Source organism: Xyrauchen texanus, chromosome 33, assembly GCF_025860055.1.
Source record: "Xyrauchen texanus isolate HMW12.3.18 chromosome 33, RBS_HiC_50CHRs, whole genome shotgun sequence".
In the NCBI taxonomy this organism is placed as follows: Eukaryota; Metazoa; Chordata; class Actinopteri; order Cypriniformes; family Catostomidae; genus Xyrauchen; species Xyrauchen texanus.
The window spans coordinates 27,644,667-27,662,439 of NC_068308.1; the positions used below are offsets into that span (position 1 = coordinate 27,644,667).

General features: G+C 34.6%; 2 protein-coding genes across 3 annotated transcripts; both read right to left on the minus strand.

Moving 5' to 3' along the window:
* Positions 1-566: 566 nt before the first annotated feature.
* LOC127627097 (pleckstrin homology domain-containing family S member 1-like) lies at positions 567-6,966 on the minus strand. Of its 2 annotated transcripts, none has more exons than XM_052103343.1 (15): positions 6,808-6,966; positions 6,541-6,585; positions 6,343-6,443; positions 5,929-6,044; positions 5,692-5,844; positions 5,422-5,518; positions 4,369-4,440; positions 4,098-4,235; positions 3,923-3,981; positions 3,442-3,498; positions 3,071-3,208; positions 2,511-2,582; positions 1,595-1,687; positions 1,345-1,477; positions 567-1,260 (listed from the first exon to the last, which is right to left on the minus strand). In XM_052103343.1, exons 2-15 carry the CDS (start codon positions 6,557-6,559, stop codon positions 1,192-1,194), a joined length of 1,317 nt encoding a protein of 438 aa, XP_051959303.1. In that variant the 5' UTR covers positions 6,560-6,585; positions 6,808-6,966; the 3' UTR covers positions 567-1,191. The 2 variants fall into 2 exon arrangements, with proteins under 2 accessions (XP_051959303.1, XP_051959302.1); XM_052103342.1 differs by having other exon boundaries at positions 5,929-6,047.
* A 2,183-nt stretch (positions 6,967-9,149) lies between these two features.
* Positions 9,150-13,397, minus strand: plekhs1.4 (pleckstrin homology domain containing S1, tandem duplicate 4). The gene is made up of 9 exons (XM_052103363.1): positions 13,321-13,397; positions 12,554-12,601; positions 12,373-12,467; positions 11,878-11,993; positions 11,646-11,780; positions 11,041-11,116; positions 10,874-10,933; positions 10,015-10,122; positions 9,150-9,912 (listed from the first exon to the last, which is right to left on the minus strand). Exons 2-9 carry the CDS (start codon positions 12,558-12,560, stop codon positions 9,910-9,912), a joined length of 600 nt encoding a protein of 199 aa, XP_051959323.1. The 5' UTR covers positions 12,561-12,601; positions 13,321-13,397; the 3' UTR covers positions 9,150-9,909.
* Positions 13,398-17,773: the final 4,376 nt, after the last annotated feature.

The following is a 17,773-nucleotide window of genomic DNA, read 5'->3' on the forward strand; positions in this document are numbered from 1 at the left end:
CCACACTCTGATGTCCTTGGTCACAGTTTTCTCCCTTTTTAAAACAGTCTTATATGTAGGCAGCAAATGTACACAATTGTGATCTGACGAGCCCAAGGGCAGTGGTTGGGATATGCTTGTACATATAATTAGTTAAACCATACTGTTGTCAGTCGTACATATTCACGTTTATACAGATACAGACAAATCACGAAGCATGACATTTCTGCAGGAATTTGCAAGTCTGATTATTTTGATAAGGATGTGTCATGCCTTTTATCCGTCTCACATTCACATTTGTGTATGTACAGGTGTTTTTAAGAAATTCTGTGATGTGATTCTGCAGTTCATTTTGTTTTTTGCAGAATGTTGAATAAATTTGGTTTGATATCAGTTTCATCTGAACACATGAAACTAACGTTTAAAACAGATTGAAATATTCTACTGGATGTTCTTTACAGTCATTAAAAAATAAAAAATAGTTATTTACTTTTTTTTGTAAAAGACACAATCAAGTATTTAAAATTATTAGTTTAATAACACTACATTGCAATGTAACAATGTTACACATGCTACACATTGCTATTATCAATATAAAAAAACATTGTGCAATGAATCACAACAAAATAATTATGTATTAAGTGGACTACATGTTCTCAGATAATCAGATCACTCTAAAGTGTGACTGAAAAATTAATCAATGCACAATTATTAGGCAATACTCTATTGGTTAAATGCATTGTAAAACAAAATAGACAATGACAGAAAATTGTTATATAAAATGTAGTCTATAAAAAGTGCTTCATAGTGTAACAATAGAAGAAATTGCAGCTTTAAAGAGGTTATCATATTTGAAGGGTTTATAACTTAGTGTTTCACAGTGGATTACCTTCATATTTGCTATAAAGTAATACTTTGGTTTTGTTGTGCCTTATGTTCACATCATAAAACAAAAATGTAATCTAATCATATACTACACATACCCATCACCAGTCATATAGGCTTAACTACATACTGTATATACAGTCCTATGTTACAATTATCAACTTATTTTAAGATTGATGCTTTACATCACCATTTATTACACTCTCCATTTGCATGTAGAGGCAAAAGAGTACATGATACCTCCAAAAACATTCATAATGAAAGAATGATCTAAACTTGACCTAGAATGAGCAAAACAGTGATGAGATAATTCACATTCATGCTGTTTCACTGGGATGGACAGTGTTCATAGTTCATTGGCAGGGATCCGGGATGTCGTAGAACAGTCAGATTTACCTGCAAGTAATTTAAGTAACATAATGTAATTTATCTGATTACATTGTCTAAAAAGCATTACTTTGCTACGGCTCATGATCCTACCTTATCCGTGCTCAGCTTTTTTAGGTATGTGTGTATCTCCTCCACTGTGTCTATTAACAGGCCATTGAAGGCCAATATCTGATCCCCCTTGTGGAATGGACATGAGTTGTCAATCTGCTTGCACTCAGACACACTGGAGAGGAAGAGGATGAGAGATGAAAAACATATGTGTAATGCATTTTAATTGGTTGATTTGTACACTGTCAGGATACATAATAGATGGTAAAGTTCTTAATTATGAGAGTTGTACCATGGTTTGCCTTCTTCCTGTGTGAAGATCAAGCTGTTTTTCAGATCATTTTGACTTATGAAGATCTCCTTCTCAACAGGTGTGTGTGTTTCACTACAAAATAAAAATATACAGTACATTCAAAACACATTATATTTTTACAGTTAAAAATTCAAACCACATTTTCTGCAATCAATTCGTAGTTTTAAACATCACTGACAATCAGATTGCACAGTTTAAATTAGGTCAAAGACATAATTACACTGAGAAACTTGTGTGTGTGTGTGTGTGGGTCCATACTCTAAGTCTATACAATGCAAGTGAACTTTGAATCTCCAAAAATCACATAGTATGAATGTATTATAATGTTATAATTGTATTGCATTTAGAGAACCAGTGCAGTGCATTTCATGTTTCACTAGGCCAGTTAAGTGTGAAGAGTCATTATAATGTTAAAATACTTCAATTATCCCAACAAAATACACAGATACAACTATAAACAAGCCATTTGTAAGGAGAATACCCTGAAAAGTATAAATACTGTGGCTCTTTGGCTCTATCAAGAAATTTCTCTGTTTGTTTCAACATCTCAACCAGCCTAGCACCTACTCAAAGTTCTGGCCACCATTCACTTGCATTGTATGGACCTACAGAGCTGAGATATTATCCTTAAAATCTTCATTGAGTTCTGCAGAAGATTGAAAATCATACACATCTGGGATGGCATGAGGGTGAGTAAATGATGAGAATTTTCATTTTTGGGTGAACAATCAATTTAAGAATCAGCCATTCAAAAAGCATAGCGTTTGACCCCTAATCTGAATATCCCATTGTCAATGGTGAATAAAGCTTTAATTGAAATAACTAGTTTTGTATTTTAGTGTGACATATGAATACATATCATTCTTTGTTGCTAAATGATCATTGCAAGTTTTACCATTCTGATTTATCGTTCTTATCCAGGTTGTCTGCAGCATCACACATATCGTGGGAAGAACTGGTGGAAGAGCTGAAAAAACGAAAAAACAAAACAAAGATGAACTTTGTTTTTAAAGTAAAAGGCATCAAGAATCAAGACAATTTTAGTGCTGAACAAGGGTCAAACCACAATATAACACGATATCTCAACTCAAAACAACTCTAGAGAGTGATCATGTTGTCAGTGATGACTGTATCTCTCAGGTATCAGGATGCTAAAACCATGCCAAGTGTTTGCTTTAATCTCAACAATCATCTATGACTACACCAGACCAGTTTAGCAAGACTAGCATTATTGGAATGTCTTTCTCCAAACAACAAAACAGACTGTTCTGCAATGCTAAGATAAAAACAATGTTGTTTTGCAGTCTTTATATAAACAAAGATCATGACTATGTTTAGCAACTGGGGCATGGCAAGGAATAAACGTAACCAGTGAATATGGTAATTACAGAGTAATATGGCTGCGTGCACTGATAACAGGAAGTTTATATTGTTCTGTAGTTCATCATATTTGACCTTTGTTCAGGCGATTTCTGCTCTTCAAAGTCAGTGGATGATATCTGATGAGTCCTCAGATTTTCAGTGCGCTCAGATTCTGTTTTTGTAACACAATCCGACAGCCTGTCCACAGGAGCAGCACAGATCTCTCTGTCCCTTCAGAAACAAATTATTTAAGATGCAGTACAAATCATCTAACACCACACATCTAATAATCAGTCTTTATACATGTTTGATCATGTAGGCTGAAAATGGGGTATCAATGTCAAGTATAATAAGGAAGCAATGATATTTAGCACACATTGATGATTAATGTGTAAAATGTAACAAACTAATAATAGAGAAATCTCATGAGTTAAACAATAGTGTATCAAAGAGTTAAAAATTACTTTGTCTGAAAGCATGCAATGTCCTCCTCCTCCTGGGATTGTTGATATACAAGTTGCCTAACCAAGAAAGAAAAATAATTAAAATTGTATATTTCTTAGTACATTCATCAATAATGTGTCACTAGGCCAATTAAATGTGAAGTGTCATTTTAATGTTAAAATACTCCCATTATCTTAATATGCAGAGACAACTATATACAAGCCATTTGTAAGTTGACTCCATTGAAAAGTGTAAACACTTTGGCTCTGTGGCACCATCAAGACTGGCCCTGTTTTTTGTACATGCTGACCAGCCTAGCACATAAAATTTGGCTTAACTAATAGTGTGAGTTTAAGCAGGGCTATTTGTATGTCCCAGCATAGGTGGTTGTGTCGTAAACGTGCTTAAAAATAAATTCAATTCAGTTTGGTGACTCACACTTCACCTTTAAGGGGACACGTGGTCTCAATACACTGCTACGCAAACAGAGAATAGGCTTACACTAATGACAAAGGCATGTATTCGCTGTTGCCTTCATCCTCATCATCACTCTCTGGAATCTGTAAGATATAGGTTTGAGTTTCTGTTTTATTTGTTTGCATATAGACATTCAAGAGCAATTGCATGCATACAGTATGCGAATGAAACAGTATGTGTGTGCTTGATTGCGTAAAACCTTGATTGATGCTGGCATTGCATCAACGCGTAACTTGCAAGGATAACAGTGGTCGTTCTTTAGTGGCACTGAAGTCCACAAACCTGGAGGTGCAGACTGTCTCACTTGGGGCCAATAGGGGCAATGATTAGTTACAATCTGCAATCATAAAGAGATGTACCATAGTATTCAAATAGATTGATCATGGGATGGTTGAGTATATGCCTTTTTACATTGCCAACATAAATAAACAATATATATTCCTGTATGCAAAATGCAGGATTTCACCTACCTTTCTATTACGAAATTGAGAGTTGGATTCTGAACTGATAGTAGGTGCAGATTTTGATCTAAATCTACTTTGCTGTAAAACAAAAAAGAAAACTACATTAATATAACAAGTGAAAACCAGTCTAAAGTTGTGACGAATGAGAGCGGATCTAGATGCAAACTTACTTTATTGACTTAGACACTCAACAAACACAAAGGAAAACCCTCAATGGGGGACGGACGGACGGACACACACACACACACACACACACACACACACACACACACACACACACACACACACACACACACACACACCAGGCTAACAACATTCAACGATATGATGGAATCACAACAATATGAATTTTATAAAGAGCTACTGTCATCATCCACCAAATTTAGCTAACAGCTTTTTATAAAGCTGGCTAGCTAGCTAACGCCAACATAGGCTATTGTGTAAATGCAGTCAATGTATCATGCAAAGAAAAGTGATTAATTCAAACTACAGTCTTGCATAGTCAGACCTATATCCACACTTTGTTTTAGCCCTGTTCCAGTACTGGAGACTCAAATATAATATACAGTCTCAAAGTTTGTAGTAAAACAATCATAACTGTGTAATTTTAATTATGCTGCCTCATCTGTCAGCATGATGCCATGCCTGCTTCCCTATGGAGTGTGTGTGCGAGCACGAGCAACAGGCTTTAGTTCACTTAATGGCAAAGGTGTCATTAATAACAAGGGTTTCTGAATCTTACATACTGCACCTTTAAATAACACAAATGGAAAAATGATAACAAAATAATAGTTATTATTTATTTATTTCATTTTCAAAGTAGCCACCATTTGCTTTAAGCTCAGCATTCTTAGTATGCACACTACATGAATGAGGTATCCACTTGGGATGCTTTCTTTCTTTCATGAGTCCAAACTTGGTATGGACTGATACTGTGCATGTGTATGAGTTTGTGTTCACGTGTGTGTGTGTGTGTGTGTGTGTGTGTGTGTGTGTGTGTGTGTGTGTGTGTGTGTATGTGTGTGATTGAGAGAGAGATAGATTTCAATGGTTGTTTACCAACTGAAGTATATCTTCTGGTACTCGCAGATTGTATTGTAGTTTCTCGGTCTCCAGAACCTTGACTAAAGCACTGCACAAACCATCCACCTCATCTCTAAATAAAAAATAAATAAATAAATAAATAAATAACAAAAAACAAGAACATTCACAAATCTGGTCATTTTAAAATCAAAATGAATTAGTTTTTTGCCTGCTAGCTGAGTTTCATGGAACTACTATGGTGTGACATCAATGATACAGAATATGCTCAAAATAGTTATGACAAACCTGTTTTCTCCAATGAGGAAATAGTCTCTTGCATATTTTAAAACAATGTCTTCCACCCTCAAGAACAGCACAGAAGATGGAGGACACTTGAAGTTTTTCTGGATCCATTCACACATGTGATGGTTCTCAGGGCCAGTAATGAGGCAGCTGATCCTTTAAAATAGGAAGACTTTCTCATTACACAATGAATATACTTTATATTTTTATGCAATGAGACTTCTATGGCCTTTTACTTACTTTGAAATGTCTATTTCTCCACACTTGGCCCTTCTTTCATGGTTTTTAAAATATGCCAGTTGATAGGTCCCTTCAGCTATCTTGGAGAGCACAAAGAAACGGCGCTTCCATGATTTCTGCTGTGGACAGTAAACTGCTTAAATACACATTTTAAGGGGCTATATAGTCTAAATGCATGACATTAATAATTTTTGTCTTTGAAAATATGCATGAAAATGGCAAAGAAATGTATTAGGCAAATGTATTGCTTGTAAAGTTTGTAAAACTTATTTACACTACAAATGTACATTATATTTAATATATTCATATTTATGTACTGTCGAAAATATAGGTTTTTGAAAATATATTTAATTTTAATAAAAAATATTTATTAGTAAATTTCATTTTTGTGTTGAAATGCAATAGTAAGCGTACCAAGCCTTTTGATAATCTGAACAAATCAGGGGACTTGTGCAGGAAACCAGTGTAAAACTCCTCAACTTTTGCTGGTTCATTGTAAAACTTAGCTGTTGGTGCTGCAGAAATAAGCCATCAACATCAATTATGTCATTAGACTAATCAAAAAGGTTGTTCCTTGATTCTGCAATTTCCCCTAATAGACTCTAGACTTACTTGGTTTACTTCTGAACATTTGAATGCTGTTGCTGTACTGTAGTGCTACAATAGATGTGAAATTGTTTGTAAGTTGTCGTCTTACTATTAGCCACTGATACACATCAGATGCAAACAAATATAAGCAACGATTGACACTCATACAAGAATAATATTCAGTGCAGTGTAAGTGCAATAATTGTAATAAAATAAAGTTATCAGCATAATTTCTTTAGATGTTCCATGCATCATACAGCCATCAAATAAACCACATTATAAATGCATTACCTTAGTAGGTGTCACAGTAAAATCAGTGTCCTCTGTTAAGTTATCCTACACTCACAATGTGCATGTCATGATGATAGTTTAGAAGGAAGCTTGAGGTCATTTGTTTCTTCCAGAGAGCAATGCTGGTAAGAGGAGGAGATGTTTCTCGTTGAGCTCAGGTTTAACGTCCCTACCCTTTGATTGTGTCAATCATTATGTTGTGGAAATTACCAGAAATATTATGCTGGCTTAAATAGTTTGTGAGGTTGTGCAAATGTGTGAAATGTCAAGAAGAGATTTAACTTCTGCACATTAGAAGGAAAAAGCTTTATCTTAATAAATGTTTTGAAGTCCTTTTATAGATACTTTTATTGCTTTTCTTTTGATCAGATTGCAGTGATTTTGCAGTTAAAACCTCTTGGTTTCTGTCAGGAACATAAGACATAAGTGTGTGTGTGTGTGTGTTACTTATTAATTTACCTTGCCTAACATCCTTTTTGTCTTGACATCCAGCTGGGGATTTAAGGGGAAATTCTTGATCCGGATCTATGTAATGTACTCTTTAATAATAATTGTTTTTCCTCAACCCCTTTTCCCTGGATTTGTTCCAAGTGTAACAGTTTTTTAATAGGTATTGTTACATGGCTAGAGATTTCAAACATCAATGATGGCATTTCATTTTGGTGTTTTGTCTCAAAGTCTTAAATAAATAAATGGCTAGCATTTAATATAAAATACAGTCTAATATATTGGTAGCAATTTACAATAAGGTTACATTTATTAACATGATTTATTAACATGACAACATTAGTTAACATGAACTAACAATCAACAATAATTTTACAGCATTTATTAATCTTGGTTAATGTTAATTTCAACATATAGAAATACACTTTTGAAATTAAACGTTCTGTATGTTAACATTAGTTGCACTATGAACTAACATGAACTATAAATTAAAAATTATATTTTGATTAACTAACATTTACAAAGATTAATTAATGCTGTAAACAATATGCAGTATTTTAATTGTTTGATTGACCAATAGATTGGAAGTCCATAAAGGTACTTCAGGGGAAGATCCCAGGGGAGAAAATAAAACACTGTAATTTCTTTTACTAAGCATTACATAATATAATAATGGTATTGTTGGTAGTGAAAGTATTTATAATATTTGAGAAAGTCTAGTTTTTCTATGTTGGGGTTCCTGGGTTGGGTGAATTTGGGTGGTGTCAATGTGTCTGTAACAGTTGAAACTTCTGCTTTAAAAAGTCATTGAAGGTTGTAAACAGTGTGCACTTTGCTCTATATATTTTCATGTCAACACACATATCTCATAGGAAAACAACATAATGTACACTCAATAGGCAGGAGAGTGAGGCTACATTCTTACACCTACCTTTCTGGGAAATATTTTTTCTTTTTTCTTTTTTCTTTTTTGAACTTACATTACTCCTTACTCCTCACTAAATCTTACTCCCATAGAGTGTGCACTAACTCTAAGTGGACTGAACAAGAAGAGCTCTCACATTAAAGGGTTAAATTATTTTACAAATGAAAAGTAATCAACATTTCTAAAATGAGCAAACAAGTTTTTCTGAAGGAAAAGAGGCAGATTGTTTTCAGCTTGTTTGACAAGATTCATACTGTAGCCTATCTTGCATCACCTTTTGTTGGGTCTCCCATTTCCTTGGGTAACTACAAATTATTTTCTAAAATGGTTAGGAAAGTACATTGCACTGCTACTGGATTAAAAAACAGGCCACTGTAACAAATCATAAAACCTGCCCCCTACCACATGCCACCACACCTGGTTAATGTCTGGATTACTGGATTACTGATGTCTCTGAATGTCCCAAACTCCTGCATGAGCGATATTTAATTTAGATTCATCAGAAAGAAACATTGTTACACTATGAATACAACATTAAAGAAACACATTTTCAGCTCTTTTTTCAATGAAAGTGAATGGAGACTGAGGCTGTCAATCCCTAATATTCTGCTTAACGTGTTCAATTGATGAAAGAAATTTGTACGGGTCCAGAACAACATGAGGGTGAGTAAATGATGATGCATTTCTGTAAACGTCACCACAGTCACTTTAAAATTATATTAAGATCCAAAATTGGTAAAGTATTGGCTTAAAAGTAAAGCATTCCTGTCATTAAAAATACAGGCAAACTTCCTTTGCTGATTTGCTGCTGATTTACTGATTTATCTCTTTGTTTCTAATTACATCAAAAAACATTTAGACATTGATTGTTTGTTGAATAGATTCAAAATCTTTTAGGTTTGATTTTGAGAAAAAAAATATGGAACATATCAACAAGTTTTGTTTTTCAAACAGAAAATCTTTTTAATCATTGCATAATGTACAGAATCAAAAGGTTACACATCCACAGGCTACATGCAATATAAAATACACAATTTAAAAAAAAATGTAATTTACAAATAATAGGCTGACATAAACTTAGTAACTTACATGCTTTAAAAAGTCTTGTATATTGAAACCATTAAATGGATGCAATAAATCATTTATCAAAAAGCAAATAATAACATTGAAATTTTTTCCTTTGCTGGCATTTTCATACCAAGGCAATTTACATGAAAGCACATTTGTTTTTGAAACATGTTGTAAAATAGAGTACATACAGTATTTTCATTATGAGGTATTGTTTTAGATTTCTTAAAATAGGCTACATTTTCTGAAATTATAGTCTGCTGGTCAAATGCTTTAATCGATGCCTATTGTGGTTCTTCTAATTATGAAATTCAGTTTTGGTGTCCAATATGATCTATAGTATGTTAAAAAAAACATTATGCTTGTGCCAGTTTAATGCAATTCTATAAAACTGAAAATCACTTGATCTACCGTAGTATATCAAACATAGTATCTTAGAAATTTTATTTAACATATAACTTGATTAACTATATATACAACTTATTTGTTTCCAAACAATTGTAATCTGACAATTACCTCTCAACAAAACAAGGTACAAAGAATCAGAAATTCAGGATTAAAGCTTAACAGTTCTTATTAATTTTGACATTTAATCTGTGTCGATGTAGTCAATGATGCAATCCAGCGATCCTTTGTGTTTTGTTTCTGCAATCTGTTCTGTCTCACTGCCATAAGAACAAAATGAATCAAAAAGTGAGTAAGATCAGATAAGTGTGTGCATGTACATTTGCATTGCCTCTTGTGGTGTTAACATGTATGGCATCTACCTGATTTCTTTTGCAGTTTACAGGACAGGCGTAGACAGGCTCATGGATCACAGATGATGGCAGCTCATGCGTAATACATTTTGTAAGACTCAGCTCCCACTCGGCTCTCTGTCATAAGCACAATACAGATGATAAGCTATCTTTTTACATGATTGCACAGCAACAAATTAAGTCCATTAATAATTCGAAAGTCAAACATCTTATAAAAGGTGGGATCGAGTAATGCCTGTATCTCTAAAAAACGATTTCAGCTGTCACCAGAATGCAATTACATTTAGAAATTAATAAATAAAACAGCATACAATACTGTCAAAGCCAACATGTTAAACAATCTGTGTGCACTTTGAAAACAAGGTTAAAATCTGTGTGTTCTTACAGGAAGTTTTCCCTTGCATTGTTGCCTGGGCTTGATCAATGAGGGTTTTAAGGCACAATTCCTTGTAAAGTTGCTTTTGAACATATATGCAAATAAATTACTCCTCACTAAATCTTACTCCCATAGAGTGTGCACTAACTCTAAGTGGACTGAACAAGAAGAGCTCTCACATTAAAAGGTTAAATTATTTTACAAAAAAAACAAAACAAGTAAGCAACATTTCTAAAATTAGCAAACCAGTTTTTCTGAAGGAAAAGAGGCAGATTGTTTTCAGCTTGTTTGACAAGATTCATACTGTAGCCTATCTTGCATCACCTTTTGTTGGGTCTCCCATTTCCTTGGGTAACTACAAATTATTTTCTAAAATGGTTAGGAAAGTACATTGCACTGCTACTGGATTAAAAAAAACAAAAACAAAAACAAAAACACACCTCATTGCTGTAACAGATCATAAAACCTGCCCCCTACCACATGCCAACACACCTGGTTAATGTCATTTTCCGATTGTGAAGGATTACTGATGTCTCTGAATGTCCCAAACTCCTGCATGAGTGATATTTAATTTAGATTTATCAGAAAGAAAACATTGTTACACTATGAATACAACATTAAAGAAACACATTTTCAGGTAAGAAATGTAAAAACATCACCTTGGGATCCAGTAGCCTGTGTGGACGATTATTTAAGGCATCAAATAAAGTAGTGAACCATTTGTCCATGTCCCCACTGCACAATAACATATATTTCACGTTACAGTATATTGGAGAAAAATATATTTTCAAGCCTGCTTAACACCGCACTGTGCTCAACAACAAACTAACCATTCAGCATTCTTAAAATTAAATAAATTGTCAATATAAACACGTTTAATCAGCCTCATGTTGCTCCAATCACGTATACATTTCTATCTTCCATGGAAAACAAAAGGAGAAATTCAAAAGAATCTTGACACTGCTCTTTTTTCCATACAATGATAGTGAATGGAGACTGAGGCTGTCAATACCTAATATTCTACTTAACGTGTTCAATTGATGAAAGAAAATCGTGCGGGTCCGGAAAAACATGAGGGAGTAAATGATGATGCATTTCTGTAAAAGTCACCACAGCCACTTTAAAATTATTTTAAAATCCAAAATGGCACATGAAATATAACATTTTACACATTTAATTTCACTACATTTCAAGTTTTCCTATTCAGTTTATGGAATGAAAAAAACAACACATCACTTCCACAAAAAAAGTATTTAGGGCAAACCTGTTTTCTCCAATAAGGAAGTAGTCTCTTTCTGGTACTTTAAGAAACAGTACACAAGAAGGAGAACATCTGAAATGATTTTGAATCCATTTCCACATAGAGTGAATCTCAGGGCGCAAGAACATGAAGGTAATCCTGAAAAAAAGAGACAGAAAAAACAACTGTTCTCTTTCTATGCAGCAAGAATGTACAATCATTTATTTATTAATGTGCAATTATTGTGCATACATACGCAGACAAGTCTATGACTCCCAGTGACTTGTTCTTGTTCTCACTTTTGAAGTATTTAAGCTGGAACGTGTGGTCACTGTACTTTAGAAGCACAAAATACCTCCGCTTCCATGATTTCTGCAAAACAATGCGACACACAAGAAATTAACAGAGATTAACAGAGGGATAGTTCATGCAAAAATTTAAAATCTGTCATCATTACTACTGTAACTCTCATATCCTTCCAAACCCATGTGACTTTCTTTCTTCTGTAGTAAACAAAGGTAGATGTCAGGCAGGTAATCTCAACACAATGAAAGTGAATGGTGACTGAGGCTGCAATTTTCGCAACATCTCCTTCCATGTTCCACGGAAAAAAGAAAGTAGGTTTGAATCCAGGTTTGAAACATCATGAAGGTGCTTAATGATGACAGAATTTTCACTTTTGGGTGAACTATCCCTTAAAGAACAGCTATAAAACAGACAAAATCTGTTCTGCTCTGGAAGAGAAACCTACCTGGTTCTTGAACTGATTCCCTGGGGGAGATTTGTAAAGGTATCCAGCACACATTTGCTCCTCAGCCCCATGTATGTAAAATGTATAGTTTGAATCTGCAGAGCCACACCCACAGAAGCCACATGCTAACTTCAACTTCATTTCTAGTTAATGTAAATCATAAAACTTTAAAAAGACTTACCTGCCATTTTACAGTTGTGGTAATTAATGGAACGCTGTGAATGTGAACCTGAGAAAACAACCAGCTGTTTCAATAAATTGAGTGTATTTAAAAAAATGAATACATTTAAATTCAAGAAGCTTGAATCTCAGTTACACTGGGCATCTGTGTCAAAATATTATGTACTTTGCATTCACAGTACATACAAACAACAATGTCTATCAACAAAAACTTGCTAGTCTGCAAGTGACAGCATTCAATGATCCAAACAATAGATACAATTTTGGGCAGTACAATTAAGGAAACAAAAACATTAAAAAGAGAAAAGACACTGAAAAGAAACCTAAATATTGCTTTGTTATTTAAAATGTTACAGTAAATGGATAAATAAGAGTTATTGCTCTATTGTAATTGTAACCCCCACCCCACACACACACACACACACCTACACACACATGCACGTGCAAACACAGGCACTACTTGACACACGTAAATCCCAAACTTGAAATATACTTCATTCCAATAGTAGTCAGAAACCTGTACACACCTAAAACCTGCAAAGTTCAACACCACCAGGAGTTAACTGACAATGAAATAAATTATTAAATATTGCAATTCACTATCATCAACCTTGTCAGTGTGTTACATAATGTAAATCATTCAGCACAATTGCATTACCTCCCTCTGCTACATCAATCACAAGTATGCATATAATTTACATATATAGTTTTAATAATTAAAAAGTATATGTAATATTCCCGTTTGACTGAAAAATATTGTCACTGTACCTGATATGGATGATTTCTGTCTGTAAGGACACAAACTGTAGTTAAAATACAAGGAAGTTTACACCAAAGGTAAAAACCCTTGGAGGTGATGTCAAAAGAAGGGCGGTATTTTAAGACATATTTTGTTATGCACTGCCAGCATCTGTGAGGATTTCACATATATACGTGGGAACTGATCTTGTTGCTTTTTATAAAAATGACGGCAACAACAATAAAATAAAAACACTAATGAATATTTTCATAAATATTTTAATTTAGGCAAGGCAAGTTCATTTCTATAGCACATTTCATACACAATGGCAATTCAAAGTGCTTTACATAAAATGATAAAGAAAACTTTAACCATTTAAGAACAAGAAATACAAATAAAATGTAAAAAAAAACACTTAAAAAAGTGTAGCAAAAAAATTGCATACAGAAATAAATGCAATCAGTGCAGCACAGTGCTCAGTGAATAAATGCACAGCTAAAAAGATGTGTTTTCAATCTGGACTTGTATATTGCTACTGTTGGAGCACACCTGATCTCTTCTGGAAGCTGGTTCCAGCTGCTGGTGGCATACTAACTAAATGCTGTCTCACCTTGTTTTGAGTGAACCCTTGGAATTTCTAACTGACTTGATCCTAATGATCTAAAGAGGTATGTTAGGTTTATATTCAAAAAGCATATCTGAAATGTATTTAGGTCCTAGGCCACTGAGTGATTTATAAATGAGAAATAGTACTTTAAAATCTATTCTAAATGTAACTGGAAGTCAGTTTAAAGTGGACTGGAATAACATACTCAGATTTTTGGTTTGGGTGAGAATCCTGGCAGCAGCATTCTGAATGAGCTGCAGGTGTCTAATGGACTTTTTGGAAGGCCGGTGAGGAATCCATTGCAGTAGTCCACCCTACTGGTGATGAATGCTTGAAAAAGTTTCTCTAAGTCTTAACTGGATAAAAAAAACATAATTCTTTTTATATTTTTGAGATGATAGTAGGCTGATTTAGTTATTGCTTTGATGTACTGAAACTAAGGTCTGAATCCAAAATTAAACCAAGATTATTTGTCAAGGTATGTGTAAACCTTGGAAATTTCGACATTGTTGCCAAATACAATTACCATTCTCTTGTTGTAGTTTAACTGATGGAAGTTTCGGCACATCCAACTGTAAATTGCATCAATGCACTGGGACAGAGAGTCTATGGGGCTGTAGTCATTTGGTGATATGGCTAGGTAAATATGGGTGTCCTCTGCATAGCTTTGGTACCTAAATTGGTTATTTTTCATAATTTGGCATAGTGGGAGCATAATTATACTGATTGAACTGTGTGGTGCAAAAATGTATCTTTTTGAGACTCCACACATCATGGATGTCCACTCAGATTCATAGTTGCCTATGTTTACATACTAACCCCTCCCTTCTAGATATGGCCTGAACCAGCTGTGGACTGTCCCATAAAGCCCTAGTTTTCTGTCTAGGAGAATGTTGTGGTGAACAGTGCCAATGGCAGCACTGAGATCTAATAATAACAGCAGTGATATTTTGCCTGAATCAGTATTTAGCCGAATATCATGAAATATCTTTATAAGCTCTGTTTCTGTGCTGTGATGCAGTCGGAACCAGATTGGAATTTGTCCAAGTAGCCATTCGAGTTTAAGAATGAAAACAACCTTTTCAATGATCTTGCCTATGAAAGGAAGATTTGAGATTGGTCTGTATTTGTTTAATATAGACTTAGTTAATATAGAGAGTCCAGATTGAAGGGGATTGACAACTACAGTTTTCAGGGACTTAGGAAACGTGCCTGAAATGAGTGAGGCATTGACTGTTTCTAACAGATCTTTTTCTAGACAGTTAAACACATTGTTGAAAAATGATGTGGGGAGTGTATCAAGACAGTAGGTCGACATTTTAAGATTTCTTCCAGGAATTTGCCATCAAGTGCCTCAAAATTAGACATAGTGACTAATTTCGGAAGTTTTTCTAGTAGGTGCTGTCAGACCTCAGTGCAACATGAGGACGAGATGATCACTATTCGAATATCATTAATCTTCTTCATGAAAATTGCTGTCAGAGAGCGTTGCACAGGGAACCTGTGTTGGGGTGTTAGTTAGTCTCTCTACAGCAGCAAAGTGCAGGTGTTGTTTATATTGCAGTTTAATAATGATAATAATAGAAATAATGTATATATATATATATATATATATATATATATATATATATATATATATATGGCAGAATATAGCTGCCAGAGAGCTGGGGACAGTTATCCCATTGACGTGCGATACCAGGATGTCTTTCGCAGTTGCGCGTTGCATCCGTGTTTATATCTGCATCTTCCACTGAACACATTTAGATAAGCTGGATAATATGGAATAGCCTTTCTGTGAACCCCCCCAATCTGGGCCCCCATCAGGCCTGGGACAAGTTCCAAGTTCCAACAAGTCCCCCCCTCTACCCTGTCTTCTTTCTGTACTCACAATTTAGGTATTGTGACAGTAATTGAAATATTACACAAGACATCTTTCACAGTAAACAGCAATCATAGATACAGCTCAGCGGATTTACAACACCAAACAATGTTAGTATCAAGTAAATTGCAACATGTAAAATAACCAAGAAGTTAATCTAAAACCAGTTTTACACACTTATCAGCTTCATTATCAGGATTAACATGGCCTATGTGCATTTTTTTGTCTTGCTAGATTTACAATCAGACAATTGATGCATACAAATATATTTGGCTTGTGTACCAACTAAAGAAAGACATATTAAACACCTGCTCTAATTTCAAAACATCTTTCAAATGTCTTGTGTCAATCAAAAAGCCATTAAGCTGCTGGCTCACTTCAGGCTTCCTGCATGCCACCTCACCCAGTGATGTTAAACTTAACAATTGTTGCTCAATGACACTGTGATTGGAACCTGCCAGGGCTGTAGAAAGACAAACAGCAGCTGCATGTGGTTTGGCACAGGACTCAATCCAAGCGTTCCTAAGCACACGCCACGTGCAGAATTTGCATCAGTCATTGCAAGGGCTAACAGGGTCAAGGCTGATGCCTATAATTGGTGCTTCATGCTCCGTAAGTCTTTCTGAAGTATTTAGAATTTGTCCCAGTTGTGACATAGATGTAATTGCGCAGAGGTTGGTCTTTCATAACTCATGAGACTTAAAGGGATAGTTCACCCAAAAATGAAAATTCTGTCATAATTAACTCATCTTCATGTTGTTCCAACCCCTATGAGTTACATTCTTCCATGAAACACAATAGGAGATGATAGGCAGTATGCTAGTCTCAGTGACCATTTAGTTTCATTGCATTGTTTTTATACTATAAAAGTGAACACTGACCAGTTTTGGGTGTAATTTCATTACTCTAATCAAATTACTTTATTTAGTCAAAAATTAGTGTAAGACATATTTTAAATTATAGTAATCAGATTACAGTTACCGCATTTCCGGCAACTGAATTACCTTGGTCATTGTAAGGGAGAAATATGGTGCTGAGTGCGAAAATGAATAAAGTTGGAAATATAGACATTATTTTGAATTCTTTAAGCAAAAAACAAATGTGTTGTAGAAAGTAACTTAAAAGAAAAGGAATTAGTAGTGTGATTGATTTTTCGATGCAGTAATCTGTAAAGTAATCTGAATTCATATTAATATAAATAATTAGTTCTTTGTAGTGGATTGCTTTTAAAAGTTACTTACCCAACAATGATGGTCACCATGGACAGAGCTGCTTGGACATTCTGAGATTATTAGGGTTTTTATTTCAGGAGAAACATCTGAGAAGCAGGAGACTTGATCAAGAACCTCCATTGCTTTCCATTCCATCTAATGGCTGTCTTGTAGAAATATTATAAAGATCTCCGGACCCATTTTATATTATGTGGCCTTAACTATTATGTACTTAAACATTTAATACAATGTACTTATTATGTCCATACATGTTGTTGCATTGTAATTACATTTAAAGTACCTGCATTTAATTACATTTGTTGTTTCATAGTTAAATTTACCCATAACCCTAACCCAACCCTTACCCCAAAACCTAACTCTAAACCCTAATCCTAACCCTAACCCAATCCTTACACCTAAACCTACCCATACCTCAACCTCAGTAGCAGCAAATGTGGATATTTTGCAGAACAATATGTAGTTACACAGTAAATACAGTCTTGTATGTATTTTATGTTAGTACATAGTATTTAAGTCCACCTAATATAAAGTGTGACCAGATCTCCATTTTTATCTTTGTTGCCAATGGGAACGCACACACACACGCACGCATGTACGCACACACACACACACACACACACACACACACACACACACATACACAACCAGACATAAGGTCCTTTTCCAATGAAGGTACTAAAGCCCTTTTAAGCTACTTTTCCCAAAGACTAGAACTGTTCGTCGCTTTCAGTATCACAGTATGACGCACAAGTCGGCAGTCATCA

Coding starts and splice junctions, on each gene's coding strand:
- LOC127627097 (XM_052103342.1), bottom strand. Junction 3,499..3,922: donor TACATGCCTTTGTCATTAGT/GTAAGCCTATTC, acceptor TTTCTTGGTTAG/GCAACTTGTATATCAACAAT. Junction 1,478..1,594: donor CAGGAAGAAGGCAAACCATG/GTACAACTCTCA, acceptor CTTCCTCTCCAG/TGTGTCTGAGTGCAAGCAGA.
- plekhs1.4 (XM_052103363.1), bottom strand. Junction 11,994..12,372: donor GGAATCAGTTCAAGAACCAG/GTAGGTTTCTCT, acceptor ATTGTTTTGCAG/AAATCATGGAAGCGGAGGTA. Junction 10,934..11,040: donor ACAGGCTACTGGATCCCAAG/GTGATGTTTTTA, acceptor TCACTCATGCAG/GAGTTTGGGACATTCAGAGA.